This window comes from Erigeron canadensis, chromosome 6 (genome assembly GCF_010389155.1).
Source record: "Erigeron canadensis isolate Cc75 chromosome 6, C_canadensis_v1, whole genome shotgun sequence".
In the NCBI taxonomy this organism is placed as follows: Eukaryota; Viridiplantae; Streptophyta; class Magnoliopsida; order Asterales; family Asteraceae; genus Erigeron; species Erigeron canadensis.
This window is the reverse complement of record NC_057766.1, coordinates 34,346,445-34,369,697: the sequence shown is the minus strand read 5'-3', so window position 1 is coordinate 34,369,697 and position 23,253 is coordinate 34,346,445. Positions and strand designations below refer to the sequence as shown.

Sequence of the window (23,253 nt, the reverse complement as noted above, 5' to 3'; positions counted from 1 at the left end):
GCCAGTTCTATTGCCATCACCATTTTTGTGGGGTGGTAGAGGCTTTGTCATCTTGGAGAAAATATCAAGGTTCAAACCTTGACAATGATGTTTCTTGGTGTATTTAAATAAGGTAGTGTTAGTTAAAAATTTGTTGTTCAAATAAAAAAAGGGTTAAATTCATTAAAAAATAATAATAGTAACATGTTTACTCAAAATTCTTGGAATATATTTAGGTTTTTGATTATCTATATCTATACCTACATATAAAAGAAATAGTCCATTTTATTTATGATAATGTTAAAAGTTATTCTATGCAATATTACTAAAATAACCTTTATTCTTTTTCTAAATCTTCTTCTTTTTTCACTAATTTAATTATTTTTACTAATATACCTAAAATACCTTTAATGAAATAAATTACAACACTAATCTCTCAACTCCTAAAATAATTATACTAATCATTATATTAATTACATTTATATCAGTAGCCTACATTGCTCATCGTCACCACTATCCGGCCCCACCACCACCCGTCATTACCACATTACCGCTACCGCCACCGCCGCCGCATTTGCGCGGGATACCATATTAGTTAATAAGTATACATTTTCAAAGCTTTTTTTTCTACAGCTGTTTTCCCTTTCAATGATAATGCAATTAATATGATATACTGTGTTGCGGCGGTGGCAAAAATCTTGTCTGTTACATTGTTTCATTGGTAAAATTGTTGTACGGGAAATTTGACCTAATAAACTGAGGGTCATAACACATAACACTAGCTTTTATTCACAAAAAGGGCATCAAATAGTGACAAGAAAAAGTTGTGTAGGATCATTTTGTGTGTTTATTTTAGTAAGAGGAAATGGTACATCGTGAGCAATCGAATATTATGATCAAAGAAACGAAGGATTGGAGGGGTCAAATATCAAATACATTGCAAAGAAATACGAACCCGACCATTCTAACACGTCACTAAAAAAAATACATATCATTATTCCAATTTCTTACACAAACTAAAGTCAGATATACACAGCAGAACTGGAATAATATGCTAAGAAGTGGAATACTGGAATCCCAATTCAAACAAGACGTATTGAACTATGCAAAAACACATAAATGTGGAGATAACAGATATAGCATATCGACCTCTAAAGTAAAACACCAAAATTGCATATTTTACTAACTACTTTCATAAATTTGTCCCTGCATATTTTTCTAAATGCAATGCAGATTCAGTACCGACCAAAAGATCAACGAATTTGGAAGGCAAGGAAGTGTTAAGACAGAAATACACAATCTTCGTATAATGAATAATAGTCAAGAATGTTCAAAGGGAAGTATTAGACATAATATACTACAACAGAATGCCAAAGTCAGAAATACACTTAAACCATTAGGGCATTAGGCCATACCCAGCTCACCGGTTTTCTCCAAATATATAACGAGTTTATGGCAGTCGCAGGACACCCATTAACGCTTTGAATTATTTATAAAATATTACGGTGGGGAAGTTTGTTATGCCATATTTTGATAATAATATAAATAAAAAAAATGAAAAAGTAAAACTAAAAACTTATAGAGAAAAAAAATGCCTGGCTTCAGAAATGTTCATATGATAGGAAGCTACAATAAATCTCTAGGCTAAGAAACCAGATGTAACAGGATTAAAGAGGTTATAACTAGGAAATATGTCGCTAAACCTCCTGGGGCTTCACTTTTGTCCTGGTACACAAGATAACATTCCAAAGCACATTCAAAAGATGATTACCATTTACCCATGTTCCATCCGCAAATCTGCAAACTTATTATGTGCTTTTGGGAGCGATTCTAGCTGGTCTACGATTTAGATAACGGATAACCGCATCTTCAACCCTACACAATCACGAAAACATACTTGCATAAGAACTGGAACAACAAAAATCACATTTAAATGATCATAGCAACAATAATAAACACACTTGCAGAATTTGAACATGATAAAAACAGAGATGCAAGTGGATCTAAGGAACATGGAAGGAGAGGTGTGAGGCTGTGAGCGATTCTTTTAAAGCCCAAATCAGGCAACATATTCATTAATTACGGCACTTAAGTGGATAGATAAAATCAGTTAGGCCCACACATGAGAGTAGGATCATGTAGGGTTGATTCCAGAGTTTATTACATTTTTTCTTTAACATTAGTTTATTACATATAAGTAGGCAATGATGTTTATTTATAAGCATTTATGCTATTTTCTAAATCCTAACTTATATTCTATAGAAGTATGATACTAGGGCATAACTGCATAAGTAGTCATGCTTGATTTAATAATTGAATTAGGGTTGAATTGAATATCACTGATAGAACGGGCTGTCTCCAAAAAGCAAGCCAAATTAATTTCTTTGGTGTTTAGGATTTTGCTAGCAATAGTCCTTAGAGATATGGTTACCAACTATGGAGTACTATTTACCATGATCACCAGCAGATTCATGTTCTCTCTTGCAGTCTTGCACTAGCATTTTGACTTTTTTATTTGTTGAGAAAAAGTCAAAAGTAAATAGTATTGGTGGTTGGTTGTCTAAATACAAATGGCTATTATTAGCATTTTCTAGTCCTTCATATTCAATAAGAGTATTATTTGGATTCTATCAATACATCACTAGAGGCGAGCACTACTCACTAGAACGATGATTGAAATTTAATTCCTAAGAATCTAAGATATGATGAAGTGGTTACCCGTAATAATTATGTTTGTTCCCTTATAGTGAAAAGTAAAGCCTATAAGCATAAACTAACCATTTACAGATGTAGCTGGGATGGAGCAAGAACTCAAGATTAACATCTAGCAGATATTTTTATATGGCATCAAATAAATATTAAGCAATATAAACTATACTTCAATAAATGCCCATGTAAGTAAATAACACTAAGCACAGAACGAGAAATGTTTATAATAATGAGAATACCAGGGTTGGTTATAGAATTCGGTTTGACTCTCTTTTTCATCATTACGGATTGCATTCCCTGTTAAAAATTTCAAATCTCTGCCTTGAGATTCAATCAGAGCATCAATAAACTCCACAGGTGACTCACTAAAGCCAAGAAAAAATGCCCTTCTTTTATGATGCTCGTTTATCTTTCTGATTGCTGTACATATTGCTTCATCACAGACTTCAATCTCTTTCGTTTTCTCAATGTTCGCTAATAAAGCATTCAATTCTTTTTCTACAAGCAGTGGCACATCTACCAGTATATCATAACAAGCACTTCCAGCAGGACAATCTCCCGATACCTTGATCTTATGCTCCAAATGTATAGGTGGCGGTGGAGATAAATGATTTGAAATCTTCTGTGAGACCATTGAAAATTTTATTTTTTCTTCCCCAAACACTTTTTGAAGCGGTGGATCACATTTAAAATAAGACGGGTCATCTGAGTCCTGCAATTTCCTAGCCTTAACATACTGCCAAATTGCTGCAATAACTCTTGCTCGAGTATCAACTTCAACTCCAAGAACTTCCATTAAAGGAGCCGAAACCCTAAATTTCTCGGGAAGATAATTCATTTCCATCCGTATATTCACATTAAATTCCTTATCACCTTTCCTTTTAACTTCAAACCCTTCATGAGGTGTCGGCATTCTAGAACTATCCCACACAATCATATGGTTATCAGGATACAATCTTTGGTCCAACCCTATAGTAACTCTTTTAAAAAAAGACGAAAACTTTGGATACATTGGGTTCGATTTCAACATCAATCCAGCCTGATCAGGATCCATCCCATCTTCCAAAACCCTTCCTACTATTTTCATCGTCCAACTAGGCGCCTCATCGTTAGCCTTTCTAGGAATCGTCTGAACCTGATTCGCAAACGTATTAAATACATATATCCTAAGCGTCTTCTGAACGCTCAACGGGTTTTTAATAGCTTCTTGGATATCCACCTTCTTTCTCATCAAAGCAGAATCCACCCGTGACTCAAACTCGAGTAGTTCCGTGTACAACGCAGACTGGGGCAGAATCGCAGCCATTCTTTCCTGCAACTGCTTCCCAGCAACCTTCTGCTTCTTTCTCTGACGACCAGGCGGTGTAACCTCCGTACCCCTCTTCGGGCTCGAATTCACCACCCCAGGAGGCCGTCCAACGGGTTTCTGACCCGCACGTTTCGCACCCCCACTATTAGTAGTAACCAAAGACCCCTGAGACTGATTAATAGCCACTCCTTGGGCCTGCAACTGGGCCTGAAACTGAGCATGGTTCGCCTGAGCTTGAGCTGCAGCTTTCGCCTGAACTTTCAACTGGGCCTGAACATGAGCCCCACCGAACTGCGGTTGTGACCCGAATTGCACATTCGGGTTTGACGGTACACCGGAAATCTTTTGGGCATTATTACTATGATTAACAGACATTACTTTATATAAACTGTCTTACAATGCAAGTCCAAAAACCATATAAAACCCTAATTACAAAACTAAAAGGAAGCTTTTAAAAAGCAATCAAACACTAAATTACGAAATTGATAATAGATTTGGTTAATAATGATGATGAAATTAAATCAATGTTTAAAAATAAAAAAGCAAGATCTGTAAGTATAGGATGAGACCTGGTATAATGAGAATCTGTAACTGATTCTGATTTAGATTTGGATTTGGATTTAGGGAAAGAGAAAGAGAATGTGAGTGAAATTTGTGGGTTCCGGTTAGGGGTGCTTCCAAACGTCCAGTCCGTTTCCCAAGGCCATATTATTTCTGTTGGTTATAAATGGGGTGGTGGTCAAATAATCTAAAGAATTTATGTTTTGTTTGTGCTTATTTGAGAAAAGATTTTTAATGAAAGACCGTTAATAGCTTGCATAAATAAATTTATTCTTTCTTTTTTATATTAAAAGTTTAAATTTAAACTTTATGGTACGAGTACTAAAATATATTCGTAACTAATTATAGTACATGATAACTCATATTAGCAAAACCCTTGTGACATGATAATTACATATACCTTTTTGTCTTATAATTTTTATTTAGTTATATTTTCGTGTGGATATAGTATTAATAAGAAATGCTCACAGAATTTACTTTGCCGTTAAAAAACAAAGTTTTATTTTTGGTGTTCATAACAAGGTTGCGGAAGTCGCTAATCGTTCCCAGGTCGGTTGACAAGCGAGATGGGAGTACTCGGGTGTATGCGGTGAGTACTCGGGGTCAAAGTGGCCAAATCGGAAAGTACTCGGAGTAATCGGCCTACTCGACACCCTACCCTGTAACGAGTACTTGGAGAGTACTCGGCTCCACTCGGTGAGTTTTACAACAGTGGTTCATAAACAAAAATTATTACATAAGTTCTCATTTTTGAACGAAATTTAATCTCAATGCAGTATTTACTTTCTTAATTAATGAACATGATTGATCAAAGCCTAAAAGGCATAGCATAATAACATATTTTTACATTTTAAGTAATGTAATCTGATTAATGAATAGTGAAATCATATTTATGTGGATAATGATAAGGAGTTAAGCTCGAGCATTAATCGAATTAAGGTATATATATTGATCAAAGATAGCGTGGAAAATGAATGAAACTAATAGTGGGGAGCAATTTTAGTACTAGAATACATGGAATTTAAGACGTGTTATGAAAAACGAAACCTTTGTCATTGGTTAATGATCAAACATATGACACATCCAAGTCCCATATATATAATGTAGGAAATTTTATCATAAAAATTTATGTAACCCTTTAGGCAAATCCAACATTTGTCATGGACGTAGGAAATTCTAGGGTTCTTCAGGATGCTTTTATCTTACTATATATAACATGTTACGGTTGTATCTCATAAAAACCCGAAGTTAAGTCTGATCATGTGGGTGTAGTTGAGATGGGTAACCAATGGGCTAATACCCCAGCGGTATCCCTGTCTTCTCATGAGGGGTTTCTTCCTGTTGACGCAGGTTCGAATCCTTGAGGGAGCAAAGTTTTTCTCCCAATTAAGTGTAGTGCCCTTGGGCTGTTTGGTTGGAAGTTTTCCCTCCCCCGTGGTTCCCTGACGCACGGTCGCTGTTCCTTGAGCACATCCTGCCCAGTGGGTGTAGAGACCACATATGAGGTCTAACAGGCCCTGAGGTTCAAGGACAGCCGTCCCGTTGACGTTCAAAAAAATAAAAAAGTTGAGATGGGTAACTTAAGCTTCATCACGTGAGAGTAGTACTAAACTGAGTTACCTTTTGAGAAGTTCTAATATGTTTGCCAAGAAATTAAGAAATCAATAACTTGTAAATCCAGTAACATCTTTAATTTGCTTAACAAAGACGGTATATACTGGAAAAAGTTCCTATCTGGACCTAGCTGCGGTTAAGATTGTGTAGAAGTTTACAAGAGTTCAATCTTGTGAGATATAGGACTTCAATTTAATTATTTGCTTAGAAATACTCGTATATAGTATGAACAATGTGGCTGATTACATAATCATCCTAGTGTTAGAATAAGGATGATTCGTATTGTAAATATAATGAAAATATGATGATAATAATATGTACCTGACGATCGAGAGGACCTTGTAAGAACAATAATGTTTGTCATTGATGTCGGGTTCCCAAAACGAGATGATTGTATTTAGATGGAGTATAAGTTTTGGGGAGAGAAATGCACGCACAAGAATTAGTATGAACAATGTAGCTGATTATGATAATCATCCTAGTTCACATTAACAAATTACAATTTACAGTTTGTTTGCTATTCTTTTTTTTGGGGGGGGTTATATAGTTTTGTCGCACATGTTTTTGGTTTTTCATCTCAAACAAAAACTACAATATGCCTTATATCTTTTCTCCCAAAAGGCAGCAACATGCTTTATATCTCTCAAGCCCTGCAATTACCCAGCCCGATTAGGCCTGCATCGGGCCACTATCTGTTTCAAAGCATGGCTGCAAGCAGGCTAATTTCAGTCTGGTCTGAATGTCTGATCATCAATCCATTTAGATAGGTTATAAATGTGAACCAGTCATTACAATTTACAAAGAAAGTCAGTACAACATACTTTTATTGCTGACACAACATTTTTGAAGAAATTACAAGTAGTTGAGTACAAGTATATAACAATGGGAAATTACAAAAGGAAAGCACAAATGAAATTGTTATACCCATATAATTACTGTCAAATAAATATGCCAGATATGATAACACTTTGGGCCACATACATGGATATGTAGGACATATAAAAGTTTAAAAAGGGAAGAAGAAAAATCTAACATAATTAGCAATTTTCTGATCACATGTTTTCAAGATTGCATGTGAGGTTTTTTATTATGCCAGCTTATCAAGGTAGATCTATCTTTATTAAACAACTTCATTTTCGTAATATCTTTTTGTTAGAAACAACACGTTGGTCAAAAAAATTGATCCGAACCGGAATCCGATCAAGACTAGCCTCCCAGGCCGAAGAAGTCCTCAAAATGGGGCCAAAATCGGGTTTAAGACTATCCAGCCCGGACTTTGGTCTTTGCCCATCACTACTAATAATTTGGACAAACAAGGAAATAAGTAAGTGAGTTTGTTAAGTGGCCAGATAAACTGGCTGGCCACAAGTATTTGCTAAAAAAAGGAACAATTATGTACACTAACCCCATTACAAAGGGAAGCAAAAGGGTACCAGAATACAATCATATTTGACTGTAAAAAGTCAACTGGTACTGTTTATTTTAGATACCAACAACACAATTCTTCTGATCATGCTACCATCACACAACAATTCATAATAAAATGACTTAACTGAATCTTGCCATTATCAAGCAGTTCCCATTCTGGCAAAAATTCAGAATCTGGTTCCGGGCTACACGTATATATAGCCATCGAGCTTCTAGAGGTTGAAACTGTCGACGCCCCTATAACTAGTAACTTGTTGCCAAATGACTTGAAAGCCACTCCCCAACCTCTATTGTAGTCTGCCCTTACAGGAACCGAACCCAATGGCTTCCAACTGTTACTCTTCTTCAGATACACTTTTAACTGATTCGAAGACGCTTCAATGGAATAAAGCTCGTTGTTAACAACAGCGATTAACGGAGGAGAATGACAACTGAGGACAGGATTGTCTTTTAACATTTCCGGAATCAAATTCCACTGGTCTTTTTCCTCATCAAAAAACTCCCCACACGTTAACTCGCCGTCATCATTCCTCCCACCAATCACATAAAACCTATTGTCCATGTAACACCCCGAGCAAAGCTTACGTGGCTTCTTCATTCTAGGTAGTGGGGTCCACGACCGGCTTTCCGGGTCATATTTCTCAACCGTGTTATGGACTAGCTGGGTCCTACTAACCGGGCCACCAACCACTGTAATCCCACCTGCCACATAAGCAGAGTTCCCAAAAGTGGCAGAAGCAAACAAACACCTTGGGTAAATCATTGAAGGGCCTTTAAACCATTTATTCAAGGCTAATTCATATCTCCAAATAGTCAGACCTTCAATCTCCCTACCCGATACGAGTAAATGAGTCCCTGCACAAAACGATTCTTTATCTCCAGCAGTGAAACATATATCAGAAGGAAGAACCGGAAGCCTTCTAAGAGAACTGAACCCTTGATCAAATGCCCACCAACTATTCTCACCGCTCGCAAGCATCATAACCGAAGGCTCACTAAACCCAATCTCACGCCTAATTTTATAAAGCTCGTCGCTCTTCACTAAGCCCGCGAACCTCCTGTTAACAAATGATAATTTCCAATATTCCGATCTTGGAAATCTAGCTAAGATTAAATTCTCTAACTCATAATTAAGTGATGGAATGTAATTAGTTAAGTAATCTGCATCCTGAGGTTTCTTTGAACCACAAGCAACTGCAAGCTCAAGCCGATTCTGATGATAATGATTTGTCATATTTCTATCATCCTCTTCCTTATCGTGCTCGTCTGCTTCTTCTTCTTCGGTCACTTTTTCCTTTCCTTTCGACATGATTGGATTGCTTTCTGTCCTAGAAATCCTATGTGTCATGATAAATTGGGAAAATAATTGAATTTGTAATAAGTAACAACACTAGTAAGTTGATCAAGATACATAAAACTTAGTTTTTGTGTAAAAAAATTTTACAAAAACAAAAATTGAACCAGATTTTGTACCCAGATATAAACACTTAGAATAAAAGGTCATACAAATCAAGTAAAACACTAAAACATCTAATCTTCAGAAAGAAAAAAAAATATCAAAGATTAAAAATAAATTCATAAATAAATGTGTGCTTAAAGAGAAAGAACCAATGCATACAATATATATTATATATTATCTTTTAGGAAAACAGACAACTAATCAAGATGCAAACAAATATAGCAAGTATAATAAATCTAACAAAGAACAAATATTATGTCAAATTACTTAAATAAACATATACACATACACACACAAAAAGGGAATAAAACTAATGTGAGGGCGGGTCCAAGGCATCAAAAAAAGTAAAAACAAGAATGCAAGTACACTACTACTGTTGGATAAAAAAGCTTCAAAACAAAAGAAAACATATATACGTAACTCATGTATATATTTCCACACACACATATATATATTCACCAATATGAAAAGGACATACAGATGCTACTAAAAATTGTACCTTATAACATAAGTCAAATATGACGGTCAACTAGGGAGATTAAACACGTCTCCCATTCAAGATTCGTCACGGTTGAATAAAAGACTAAAAGATTGATTCAAGATCATGAGAAACACGGCATGTACAGTTGTTTGAAATATATGTATGTAGGTATGTATGTATATATATATTTGGTTGTGTTAATTAAGATTAGAGGTTAGAGTTTAGAGGAAAAGAAGAGGGGATTAATGGGGTTATGAAATGGTTAGTGAATAGTGATGATGATAATAAATAAATAATACGAGTATAATATAATATAATATAGAAATGTTATATAAAGTTTAGTAGATGTGTCCAATTAGAATGCTTAAATTACTCTCATATCACACTGGCTGCCCATTAATTAATTAACTACAAATATATATGTCCAATAAACTATACAAAACAATATCTTCCAACCCAACTACTACTACTAGTTCATCCATTAGACTAAATTTGCCTCCCCTTTTCTTTTACTCGTATATACACATATTTTATTTTATTTCTTTTAAATCATTAATCCCACACAAATTGATCTGTATTTACAATCTATTTATATATCTTAATAGCAAGTCAGCTCTAAATGGTGTTGGCTCGTTATGAGAGTTTCCCCTATTTGGTTTTGGTTTCGTCTGCCGTCAGGTATTTTTGCAAGGGTTATAGCTCTGGGTCAGAGGTCTTTTCCACTTCAGTGGATCTGGAAGCAGCTTCTTTACCTTTGAGTAGGGGTAAGATCTGTCTACATCTTACCTTACCCATACCTTGGTTTATGCAAGGATTAAGTACTGTTGTTGTTGTCGCTGCTGATGAGGACATTAGGACCTTTTTAAGTATGTATGGCATTATTGTGGCTAAAAATGTGGATTATTAAACTGTTAAAGTAATCAAGATTTTAGTTGGAGCTGAACATTTTGGGACAATGCTAAAAGTGTTGATGCATTCTGAAAAACAAAAATTCATAGACTTTTATTAGTATTCATAGTTCTTACACTCTTACGAGTCGAGTCATTTTACACAAAAAACAAGTCGACTCGCTGGATGACTTTTTTTTCTCCTAATTCTTACAATTCGCGGTGTAAGTTTAAAACGATTCACTACGAGTCGCAAACTTATAATTGTTATAATTTGATTATATGGTCATATATTATATATCGTATTTATGATTACATTATTTTGTATATTATATATGTATTTTTGATCCTTTTAGTACGAATTTTGAGATAAATTGTAACTTTATGACTCAAAAGTGTCGAATATGTAATATTTTGATAATGTATTAAGATAAGCAACTTATATTTTGATAAATACGTCAAATAGATATATATATATATATATATACAATATTATGTAGTATATATAAAAATGTTCAGACTCTTACAAGTTGAGTCACGGCTCAAAAGTCATGTTTTTAAGTCGAATTGAAAGTTACGAGTCGATAACTATGCTAGTAATGATGAACCATTGATTAACTAGATAGCCGACAACCACAAACCACTTTAAATTGTCTAACATACAAATATGTTGAAAGATATAATATAAAAATAATAATAAATAAGTAAAATATTAAGTAAAATATTTATATTTATTTATCACTAAAAGTATGATAACAAATTTGTTGATTTTGAAAACTTAAAAGCCGTGTCATTAAATATATAGGAATTTATGGTTTCCAAGTATTGAAAGATTGCACTTTTATGAAGCAAACCAGGGATTTGGATAATTTGTGGGGACAAATGGACAATACATCTGGAAACATAGAAGTTGATGGGCTTGTATATCTTTTATGTATATATATATATATATATATATATGAAAAGTGAGTATGGGGTGATTCCCCATCTAAGTTTAGATGGTGAACCCCTCACATATAATATTTTAATATTTGTTTGAATTTTAAATAAATACATGGCCCCCATGATTTTTATGATTATAAAACCCAAATGTTAGGGGTTCCCCATCTAAGCTTAGATGGAGAACCCTCACATACAAATATTCTATTATTTGTTTGAATTTAAAACAAATACATGACCCCCCATGATTTTTATGATTATAAAAACCAAATGTGAGGGGTTCCCCAACTAAACTAAATGGGGACAACCCCATACTCACTTCCCCTATATATATATATGTATGTATGTATATATATATATTAAAATGTTTGGATTTTTTGCTCGCAATAAGGGATCTAGCATACGTTCAGTGGTGGCTCAAGGGTAAGGCAAAGAAAGCAAGGGCTTTAGGCCTCGTATTATTGAAGACCTCAAATTTTATATATAAATTAAATATATCAGTTTATTTTATGTATGGAGAGAAGAAATTATTTAAAAATTTTGAAAAAAAAAATAAAAAATAAGATAAGCTTAAAAAATTTAAATTAAGTGTAGTTTAAAAGGACTTTTGATTAGGGGTGTTTGGGGTTGTGTTTTTACAAAATAAATTTTGCGTTTTCAAAATAAATTATGCGTTTTCAAAAATGCATTTTGAAAAAGCATGTATGTACATGCTTCTCTAAAACTGCGTTTTCATAACAAAAAATCATTTTTTCACACAATCACTTTTTTAGATTATTTGCGTTTTATAAACGTAATAATCAAATAATCACTTTATATCGTAATCCCAAACGCCCTATAAGTGAATTGTAATACGTTTTTGGGTTTTTTGGTCTTCTTTTTAAATAAGTTTTAGTTATAAATAGGCCTCACTTTTTTGTTTCGCTTTAGACCCCAATATGGCTTGAGTCGCTACTGCATACGTTGTTTTAACCGGGTTCGCGTTAAAAAGTGCCTTCACTCTCAATATCTAGTAGGAGAAACTTACAACTAAACCATCCGAAGGTACAACATTTAATTGAGAGATGATCACGGTGGTGGTCGGAGATGGTGAAAAATGAATGATTGAGATTTAGTCCTAACTTCTAATGGTCCTAAAATAAGTAGTGGTCCTAAAATAACCCACTCATATATATAGAGACAATAAAATAAAAACAGTCTTAAAATAATAACACAATGAGAATACTTAAAAAACTTAATTTTGATGCATTAAAAGTTCATAAAACTAACATAGTGTATAACTAATTATCATTATTCAAGTGTTTAACAACACATTGATCCGTCAAAATCAGAAAAATCACGTTTTTTATTGGATATATCATTTTGATGAATATGTTATGCACTATATATATATATATAAATAATGATAAATAGTTATGCACTATAACCACAATTTGGTTGTTCTTAAACTTTCCTTACTCATCTCAAGATTGTATCTAATTAGATGTTCGAATGTGATAACTTTGGTAAAGAACTAAAGATATCATATGTTAACCACTTAATCATTTTGTAGGTTATGATTTAGTATAATTAATTTATTATTAATTTAACTAACGTGTCTCACTTTAATACTATTTTAATTTTAATTTTTTTTTAAGGTTATTATAAAAGCCACCACAACGGCTAATTAGGCTTTTTCGTAGTTATAATAGTATGAAAAGTGGAAGTGATTTTGTCATCTAGCTAAAGTGGAGGCTCCGGCGTCCGGGTCGCCTTATTCTTGCATTTTATCTAGACTGCATATGACCATTTGCAATTATCCCAAGTTTATTAAATATCTTTTGCATTGTCGACTTCTAACTTTATTACTTGAGTTTAGGACTTTAAGCTTTTGTTTGATTTTCGCAACACGTACTTCTTGGTGAAATAAGATCATTAATAATCAATTTAAAACCATATGATAAAAATTGTAACAATTCAAACTTGTCTACTATAGTTATGTATAGATTTATTCGTATGTTAATGGAACTTTTTGTATACAACTAATTGAGTAACACTACAATGTTGATGAACGAAACCACATTTTATAAATATGTTTATGAGTGGTAATTTTAATCAAAAAAGGGGGCAAATCTATGGAAAAGGTGAGAATTCCTTCAAAATGGATCAAATCCGGATCCTACATCATAAAAAGGTATTTGCATTGAAAAAATCGGGTTTTGTGTGTGAAACATTGGGTGTCGCTTCACAAACATGATTTTGCAGTATATTTTTGTGCATTTATGGATTGTGAAATTGTGATGCGCGCACATTATGAATTTTGGACAAAAACATGGATTAAGTACTTATTTTTTCATGAATCTCCCTCCTTTTTTCTTTATACATGCATATATTGATATTAGTTTTATAATTCCTCTAGGTAATCACTCAACAACAACAACAGCAAAAAACGATACTCAATCCGGCAAAACAATCGGGTTTGAGGGAGGTAAGATGTAGACAACTTTACCCCTACATGAAGGTAGAAAGGCTGCTTCCGAAGGATCGCCGGCCTTGGGCTTTAACCCTTGTAAAAATTCTCGACGACAAGACGGAGCCAAACCGAAGAGGAAGTAGTCTCGATCACAGATCTACTCTCGATCTCAAAGAGAAGCCGGAAAGATCTCTTAAGGTAATCACTCAAGTGTAACAATATTTTTAATTGTAATTATAGTTCAATGGTTAAACACCAGCTTTATATGTTGAAAGTCTCGAGTTCAAGATATGGGAAAAATTATTCAAAGAATTTCACAGGAAAAAAGTCTTCCAATAAAGCAAGTTTAAGTCCCGTAGAGGGGTCATAGTTTTATCCCAATTAAATGTCGTACTTTTGTGCGGTTTAGTTGGTGGTTTTTCCTCCTACTAGGTATCAGAGGTGAAGGACTCTTTAACGCGAATCCGGTTAAGACAACATATGTCATACCATCTGTCGTGAGTAATCCACAACCTAAAAAAAAAAGTGTTACAATATATCATTTAATCTCTCCGGTTATGTCACTTTATTACTTTCTTGGTATATAAAGGGAAATGTATATATATCGACCGGATTCAGTGACAACAATGATTTAGCATTGACAATGTTATGATAAAACCCATAGTTTCAATGCTTGCTATCTATGATTATATTACCTTTTTGCGCTTTTAAACAATTTGTTTGACCTTTTCAATATTATTTCGGGTTTTTTTCCCCTTCCAATTTAAGGGGTGAATAAATACATTGAAACATTATATTGCGTTATGCTTTTTTTTCTTCCCAAAGAGTTATATAATTCGATCTTCAAAAATTATACGATTTCAAATTTAACTTTAATATTTTCGCTTGTGTTACATCATACCTGATAAAATATGTTTATAAATATGTTTGATTTAAATGTATCTTCTTTTATACAATTTTCATCAAATACAATAAAAAAAAAAAATTTAAGGTTACATTTGAAAAAGAAAGAAAAAACTTAAAAAAATCGAAAATGAAAAGTTTTTAGATATGGAGTATAAGAGGAAGGGTTATTTGAGAACTCACAAGTAAAAAAAAATGCGAGAACAATTCTGGACCACTCATTTTCTTATATTTTCTCTCTCTTCTATTAAATAAGAAAATTCACCCAAATCATAAAATGTTTTATCTCACAAACCGTAAACCGTTAGACGAAACAAAAAGCATGGGTAGTCTTAAAATTTCGTCCTCTTTCATTAGAGATCCAATTCGATATAATTTTGACGACTTTTTAATTTTTGTTTTTTTTTCCCATCGCGTTCATCCTACACATGTGTAGGTTCATCTTACACGTGTAAGATCATTGTTTTCACATGTAAATTAGTAAATGAACATATGTATACAACAATAAAGGTCAAGGGCGAAGCCCGTCAATCCATGGCAGAGCCATGGTAGCCAAGGACGGAGCCCGTCAGTCCATAGCGGAGGAATAGCGGCTAAGGGCGGAGCCCGTTAGGTAGATCACCCCTTACTGGTGGTCCTATGACCTATCACCCTATGACCTATCACCCTCTATGACCTATCACCCCCACTAGTTTTGGTTTATGAATATCCTTAAGGACGAAGCCCGTTCCGAATTATAATTTTTGTTCAACCTACACATGTATAAGTTCAACCTAAACATGTGTAAGTTATGTGTAACTACCAAAAAGAAAATGAAAATTAAAAAGTGGTCAAAAGTATATCGAATTAGATCTCTAATGAAAGAGGACGAAATTTTAAGACTACCCATGTTTTTTGTTTTGTCTAACGATTTACGATTTGTGAGTTAGAATATTTTGAATGATTTGGGTAAATTTTATTATTTAATTGAAGAGAGAAAAAAAAAAAAGAATGCGTGGTCCAAAATGGTTCTTGAGTTTTTTTTTTTTAAGAGTTATCAAAATAATTCACCCTAAGTATAATATATAAATATAATACATAACACATGCTATAAATGTGTTACTACATATATAACTAATAATGTTCGATATAGTTATAACTTATAAGGGTGAGTGGGTGACTTGAGGGCTCTTAATTAGTTCGTTCATATTTGTCAAAATTGCGTAGGAGTTGGTTTATTCAATGTTACAATCTAATCGATTCGTAATATCATTGTACATATTTTAAATGTTATATACTACAAAAAATGGCCCTTCAATAAAATCGAAACCTTAACTATATTATATTAATATTAGTGGGTAAAAGCTTCAAAGCATTGTTTAATTAAAGTCTGTTTATTCTTTAATAAAAAAAAAAAGAGTATTTAATAATGGCCGGGGTTTGTGTGGCCACTCATTAGTGATTATATGAGCATGGTTGGTGGGTTTGCACATATTACTTTATTCCAAATTATATTATAATCCAAGGTTTCACTATCATAATCGTGTAGGCTTAGCATTAATCTCATTTAGATGGGTGTCTTTCATATAGAGACACATATCAAAATGTTTTAGAAAAACTGCATTTGGGAAATATGTTTCAAAGGCTAGGTATTGATATAAATTGTGTGATTAATTTCTTCCCTTAACATTCCGGTATCATGCATTTTATATTTGAATAATACGTATTGACGTATTGTTATGATTTTGAAATTGACTGGAATTAAGACCGCTAGTGGTAAGAAAGGATTTACAACATTAAACTTATAAATTTTAGACGTATGTCTCATTATTATTGTAATGTTACTATATTAAGTGTGGTCAATCAATCAAACAATTTTGAACTCATGTCAAACTTTATAGTGTAAGCAATAGGTGACTAGCAGTCTGATTTTAAAGATAAATCATTAAAAAAATTAAAATAAGTTTGGGAAACGAAAGATACTTAAAGCATTTGAAGGCAGTTTAGCTAATTACACAACTTAAAGTTTGTTTTGGTTAAAATATAAAAAGCCATATGATACACGTCTTATCTTGGTAGCAAAAATTAATCCAAATACTACTACTTTTTCATTATACAATTCGTTGTTTTACAGATCATGTTAGCGAATAAATATTGAACAAGTGGCACGTGCAAGTAGCCCACAGATTTGGGCTATACCATAATCAATCACACTTTTTAAGTGATGTATATATTGGGAGCTTGCTTTTGAGGCACCACATCCTCATTGGAGATGAAGAAGAGGGAGAGGATTTCTTAAACTAATCATCAAAAGACTCAAATACCTACTAACTTTTCTTTTATTATTATTTTTTTTATTTTATCGGAAAATATTAAATCCTCAACCAAATAACCTAATAATCCTGTTAAAACATTAAGAAAGTGACATGTGATATCTACTAATTCTCTTTCTTAATCTTGTCTTCTGATTTTTTTCACGTGTCATCATCTCATGATTAAAAGGATTATTAGGCTATTTGATTAAAATGATTAATCATTTTTCCTTATTTTTTTTTTATCGTAAAGGAAACTATAAGAAAAATAAAATTATATAACTTGGCACCGGATTACTGGATGTACATCCATACGACACCTAGTAATTAAAAGGTTTTGTTTTCCCCTTATACTTGCTATTTATATTCGTATGATCGTATCTTGAATCACTTCATGATCCATAAGACATGAAATAGTAAATGTCCCTCTTTTGAGAAGGTACCAACCTGAGAGTGCTGCCTTTCCATGGTATGAATCGGATATGTTTCTTGACGTTAAGACATAGTTTGGTACTTTGTTAATCGGCAATAAGGTTACTCATATGATATAGTTTGGTACATAGTTTGGTATTTGAATCTTACTCATGTCATACATACGAATAGTTGCAAAGTGGTTTTTAAAACGTTTGAGTTCATATCATTTAAACTTTAAAAACAAATTTCACGCCTTGTTAAATAAATAGAAATATATCGAAAACATATATGTTAAAACATTATATGAAAATATCGTTTGTTTGATGATTGACACGTCACTTAACTTTTTTTCGTATTATATTAATCTTAAATTTGATACGTGTCTTAATATTTCCTTTCCTTTGCATTTTGTATATATTTTTTTGTTAATCTCAATTTTTTTTTATTTTATTTTTCTCTAATTAAAGTCATGTTCTATTTATACAAACAAATGGATACACAATAACATGTATCAAAGACACTTGGCTTAGTTATGCTTCGACTAGCGTGCCAAGCATGTGTAGAGTGTTTTCTTTCATAAATAAGAATATTTCACGGTGTTGCCATCTTTTTAAGACATATGATTCCTTTTTAACTTATGACTCTCAATGGTTTTCGTGACCTAAGTCAACTTTTTGATTTACAATTGAGATAGAGCAGCTAGTATTCTATATTTTTACTCTATTATTCTTTTGATACGTGATTCTATTCACCACTTGTAATTTCTCAATTGCTCCCAATAACTCTTTTCACCACTTGTAATTTCTCAATTGCTCCCAATAACGACCTTTCGTAATAGTATAATAGCATTCCATACATCTATCTATGTATATAAATAGGTTAAAGAGAAAAATCAATAGATGTAAACATGGCCACCACTTGTCATGTTTAGTCCATCATCAAACCTATAGAAAAGTTGATTATTCACCTCATACACCTAATTCATCTTGATGTTTTCAAATTAAGATATTACAGCATAATCTATCATAAGCTATTTATAATCTCAAGTTCAAGTATATTATATAAACTAGGTGATAGATTAACAAAAGTAATGGTGATTTATCATAGTCCACTAACATGGGAAAAAGGTTTTCTAATTTTGTAAGAAAATTAAGTAGTGAGCCTTTTGATAACTTATACATTTAAAAGTTAGTTAAATAAAAGAACTTTATAACTGCCTAAATATCTTTAACAAAACTCAATTCATCCAATCAAAGTTAAGTGATGGTTATGATCTCCACTTTTAACTATTTAAAAACTATTGACCACTGATAATCATGTAATTTATTGGTGTTTTGTTAAATATAACATAAGGATTGTTAATCTTTACTATTAATTTTTGTCATGTATCAATCATTTTTTATTAGACATATTTTTAGACCCACTTTTTAAGCATATTATTAAACATTTTTCGTAACGTATATCAAATGAATTTATTAATATTCAATAGTGACTATGTGATGGGTAAATCGAAAGAAAAAACCAATTAAATTTCCTGTTCTCAATAAATAACAAGTTTGTTTTCACGATTAGCAAAAAGAGTAATTAATAAATTTTTAGATAAGTAAAAAAGTACATGTCACTGTTCAAGTATGGTGGTTTACGGTGGTGGGGCTGGGGTTTACCTATTTGTCTAGTTTAAATTGATTAGTAACTTTTGTATTGTCGTGAGTTAAGCTTACCATTTCAATTTTTTACTGAAAAAAATAAAATTAATAATTATCTTACAAATTGCCTAGATGTAAATAAGTAATAATTTTATAGATGGACAAGAAAAAAGAAACAAAATAAAAAAAAAATAGAAAAACTCAACAACAAATGGGCTATATTTCCTCACATAAGTACGACCCAAATCCAATACTAGATCATAGCCCAGAACAATTGACCCAACCCAAAACAAAACCGAGTCAACTCAGTTTATCCATTAACCCACACTCGTTCCTTTTGTCATCCAAAATTCACAGATAAGAACACAAAAAAACACACACACACACACACATCTTCAATCAAAACCTCCATTTCAATGGCATCCTCATCTTTATTCAACTTTTTATCAATTTTCACACCATTTAAACCACAACCCCAATTACCCAAATTACCACCGACCCATATCTCTGTTTCCTCTGACCCATCTTCTTCAAAACAACAAGAAGAAAAAAAGACTTTGACACCACTGATTTCAACTTCAAATTGTTGTCCAAATAATAATGAATTGATGTCAGTTGTCTGTCCATCGTTGGCGTATGCGAATACTCTGTACTTTAATTCTGCTTACAATGTGCAGGTAATAGTTGAGGATAATGAGCCTGAAGAAAAACTGTTGGGCAGGTTTCGTAGGGAAGTTATGAAAGCTGGTGTTATTCAAGAGTGTAAGCGTCGTCGGTATTTTGAGAATAAACAAGAAGAAAAGAAAAGAAAACATCGTGAAGCTGCTAAACGTAACAGAAGGAGGTACCTTTGCTTACTGTCTTTTTTTTTTTTTTTTATGTGTATGTATGTATGTATCTATTGTTGTTTGTTTTAATGTTAGTCTTATCCGTTTGATATGATATTTGGGTGAAATTAAGGTGGGTTTAGTTTGTTGGGTTTGGGATGGTCAGATTGTGACGATGTATTTGATTTTTTGATTAAGGATAAGCATAAAAGAAAATTGTGTAAGATGAATTGAAGTATATGTAAAGTAAGTAAGTAAGTAACTGCTCAGTGCCGCCTTCCGCGGGTTTTGAGCCCCAATACCTCGACGGTGCATGAGTGAGGTTAAGATGTAGGCAGACCTTACCTCCACCTAAGTAGAGATACCTAAGTAGAGAGGCTGCATCCAGTTTCTACCTAAATGGTAGAAAAGGCCCTCCAACCTTTGCATGGGATGAGGATCGAACCCATGACCTTTGTCTCCAGAGGCAAGGGTGTTTACCATTGATCCAACCATATGCTGCTTATGAATTGAAGTATATGTGTAGACGAGTAATGGAAAGGTTGGTGTATGGAATGGAGGGGTCATAATGTAGGAATTGTAAGATACCTTATGGTGCTTTCATATGTTCCCGTCTAGAAGGAGTTTCCTACATTAAGACCCCCTTCCTACCGAAACCTTCATCCTGCATTATACAATTTAGGATGGGATAATTATTAATTGTATAACTCTAGTGTCGTGTTAGTGTATACATAAGCTATTAAAAAAATGGATTATTATTGTATGATATATTAAAGATAATTTTGTAATTTTGCATATGGAGTCAAGTTATGGATGATGGATTGTTAGCTCATAGATTAAAACTCATATTTGTGTTTCCACATTAATATGAGAATTATGGAATTCTTTGATTGAGGGTCAAATGGGCTATAAATAGGAATTTGTGATTTATAAGTGGGTTAAATATACCTCAAGATGGTAATCATGGTATACAATTGTGTTTATAGGCAACGTAAAATAGGCATACTTGATACATTGCAACTTTAGATATGTTTATATCGGTTTTGCTATAGGTTTACCACAAAGATTACATGTTCCTTTACTTACGAATGCTGATTGAAGTCTGATAAATCCTTCATTCCTCATAGATGTACTTTGTTAGTACTTTTTTTTTTTTTTTGGTTTTATCTTTGTTTATCATCTATAAAGGAAACAAGACTCATAACATAAATTAAGATTAAGGGGAGTATATGGCTAGTGTAAGTATATGGACTTTTAACAACTGTCCGTGCCCAATGCTATGTTAATGTCAAAGTTGATATCAATTTGAAAGGGAGTGACATAGCCCGTATATGCACAAGAGTACGTCGTGCCACAACCACCTCTTTTCCACTATGATAAAAAAGCTAAGATAGTTTTGCATCTGAAGTAATGGTACAACACACACACACACACATTGGAAGGTTGTTACAGAAAACTTGTGCACTCACCCACCCATATGTTTTGAATACAATGTACTCGTGCCTTCGGAATCTGAATATAATAAAGCTCTCTATAAAGCTTGTAAGTTTGACCAAAAAAGTCAGACATGTCTGTACGACTGCACTGTTTTACGATTTTCATTGTATTTGGCTGATTGGTTAAATCGTGTACATTATACAAATGTTGTAACAAGAATATTCTTATTATGTATTTGGATTATGCATCACGACATATTTTTAAAAATGTTGATGTCTAATAGAAGTTACATTTGTTATGGGAACTTGCAGACGCACCCCATTCAGAAACCCAAATGAAGATAAGGTGGAAGGCGTGAACAAGAAGAGGGAAGACGATGATGACAACTGGGATATGCCTAGTGACAGCCCTCTAAACTAAGTCTGGGCATCTTCCTTTTTGTCTGAACGAGCGCTTTTGTTTCCAGCAAACCTGTCCCTTGTGAAATGTGTTATGATCCTATAATGTAAGGCGTATATTGGATGTCTAGAAATTAATACTCTTGGATGGTATTATTTGATTTAGTGTATTACTTCTAGTTAATGAGATAAATACATAACATGTACTATGTTGTATGTTCCAGAAACCGATGAAATTATGGTACATAGTATGTTGTATATCTTGGTAACTGCACATTCGTCGTTTCATCACAATTCCCTGGTTAACATTAAAAAATTACATTATCTGCTGTTGAGTCTTGTTAATTAGTGTTTTTGTTCTTGTTATAGTAGTAAAAAAGTCTCGAGAAAGTCAACATAAGTTGGGTTTTGACATACCTCTTAGAGACTAAAACCAGTTGATAAACTTATTATAAATGGTAACTAGTATTAGCATTAGTAATTATGAGCATGGTACCCACACAATGCGGCAGCGAGCCGACGATGACGGTGGTGGCGAAATCTATTGGTGTAGGTGAAGGTATTTGATTTAAAGAGGTTAGTAGAAATACTTTATAATATAATAGACTAATGGTGTAATTTAATATTAAGGGTTGATAGGTGATTTAATTCATTAAAGGTATTTTGGTCAATTCGCATATCTTATTTTTGTAAACTTTCAACATGGGGTTATAATATAGATATGAATATGTTAATGAATTGATTTGAATATTCGACACATTACTTTCCTATTCATAAGAAATCCGAACCTAATAAAACACATGTACTTTTATCGTATTGTTTAGGAAAGCTAATTCATACTAAACGTTAAGCAATTGCATTTACAGTATAATCCTTTTTACGTGCAACTTCCAATGAACGCTGATGCAAAAAAACAAAAAACAAATTTGCACTCCAGTTATCAACTATGAAACCTTATAGGTTATTGTATTTTATTATAATTGATAGGGATTACAAAAGATTATATTTATAAGGTAGCCTAAACTAATTAATACATGGAAATTAATATATGGATAGATATGTAGAAACTAATATATGTCTAATATCAACCTAGTGTATTGGTATGCCAGGTATCTGAAGAGGGATATAGCTTTCTAATTTATGTTAATGAATTGTCAAAATAAATCCCGTAAATTAAAAGGAAGCATGTTGATATCACAAGACGCCTAGAAGCATTACTGAACATGCTCCATTTTTTCATTTAGCATTTGCATTAAACGTGTAAAAAAAAATTAGCCAATAGATTAAACTATCATTGTCGCATATCTTCCTGCTTATGATCAAGATCTATGGTCTGATGACTTCATATTAAAAAATTGGTCCTGCCAATACATGTTTTCTCAAAGCGTGGGGTTGCATTCATATGCTCAACCAATAATAAACCTATAATCTTATTTATTTGGTAACTTGAAAACTGATACAACTTCTCTACTTCTTTATTCGGGTGTTTTTCACGGGCTGATTGAAATTATTGCCATTT

The 23,253-nt window shown here is 32.9% G+C and overlaps 3 protein-coding genes across 3 annotated transcripts; 1 reads left to right on the top strand and 2 right to left on the bottom strand.

Annotated features, from left to right (window-relative positions):
* Positions 1–1,558: 1,558 nt before the first annotated feature.
* LOC122603884 (SWI/SNF complex component SNF12 homolog) lies at positions 1,559–4,723 on the bottom strand. The gene is made up of 2 exons (XM_043776726.1): positions 2,928–4,723; positions 1,559–1,854 (listed from the first exon to the last, which is right to left on the bottom strand). Exons 1-2 carry the CDS (start codon positions 4,370–4,372, stop codon positions 1,788–1,790), a joined length of 1,512 nt encoding a protein of 503 aa, XP_043632661.1. The 5' UTR covers positions 4,373–4,723; the 3' UTR covers positions 1,559–1,787.
* A 2,770-nt stretch (positions 4,724–7,493) lies between these two features.
* Positions 7,494–9,298, bottom strand: LOC122605201 (F-box/kelch-repeat protein At3g27150). The gene has a single exon (XM_043778102.1). The coding sequence runs from the start codon at positions 8,946–8,948 to the stop codon at positions 7,683–7,685; it is 1,266 nt and encodes a 421-aa protein (XP_043634037.1). The 5' UTR covers positions 8,949–9,298; the 3' UTR covers positions 7,494–7,682.
* A 10,125-nt stretch (positions 9,299–19,423) lies between these two features.
* LOC122603742 (30S ribosomal protein S21, chloroplastic) lies at positions 19,424–22,003 on the top strand. The gene is made up of 2 exons (XM_043776530.1): positions 19,424–19,916; positions 21,648–22,003. Exons 1-2 carry the CDS (start codon positions 19,489–19,491, stop codon positions 21,754–21,756), a joined length of 537 nt encoding a protein of 178 aa, XP_043632465.1. The 5' UTR covers positions 19,424–19,488; the 3' UTR covers positions 21,757–22,003.
* The last annotated feature ends 1,250 nt before the right edge of the window (positions 22,004–23,253 follow it).

Coding starts and splice junctions, on each gene's coding strand:
- LOC122603884 (XM_043776726.1), bottom strand. CDS start 4,372: ATGTCTGTTAATCATAGTAATAATGCCCAAAAGATTTCCGGTGTACCG. Junction 1,855..2,927: donor GAATTCTATAACCAACCCTG/GTATTCTCATTA, acceptor GTGATTGTGTAG/GGTTGAAGATGCGGTTATCC.
- LOC122605201 (XM_043778102.1), bottom strand. CDS start 8,948: ATGACACATAGGATTTCTAGGACAGAAAGCAATCCAATCATGTCGAAA.
- LOC122603742 (XM_043776530.1), top strand. CDS start 19,489: ATGGCATCCTCATCTTTATTCAACTTTTTATCAATTTTCACACCATTT. Junction 19,917..21,647: donor GCTAAACGTAACAGAAGGAG/GTACCTTTGCTT, acceptor GGGAACTTGCAG/ACGCACCCCATTCAGAAACC.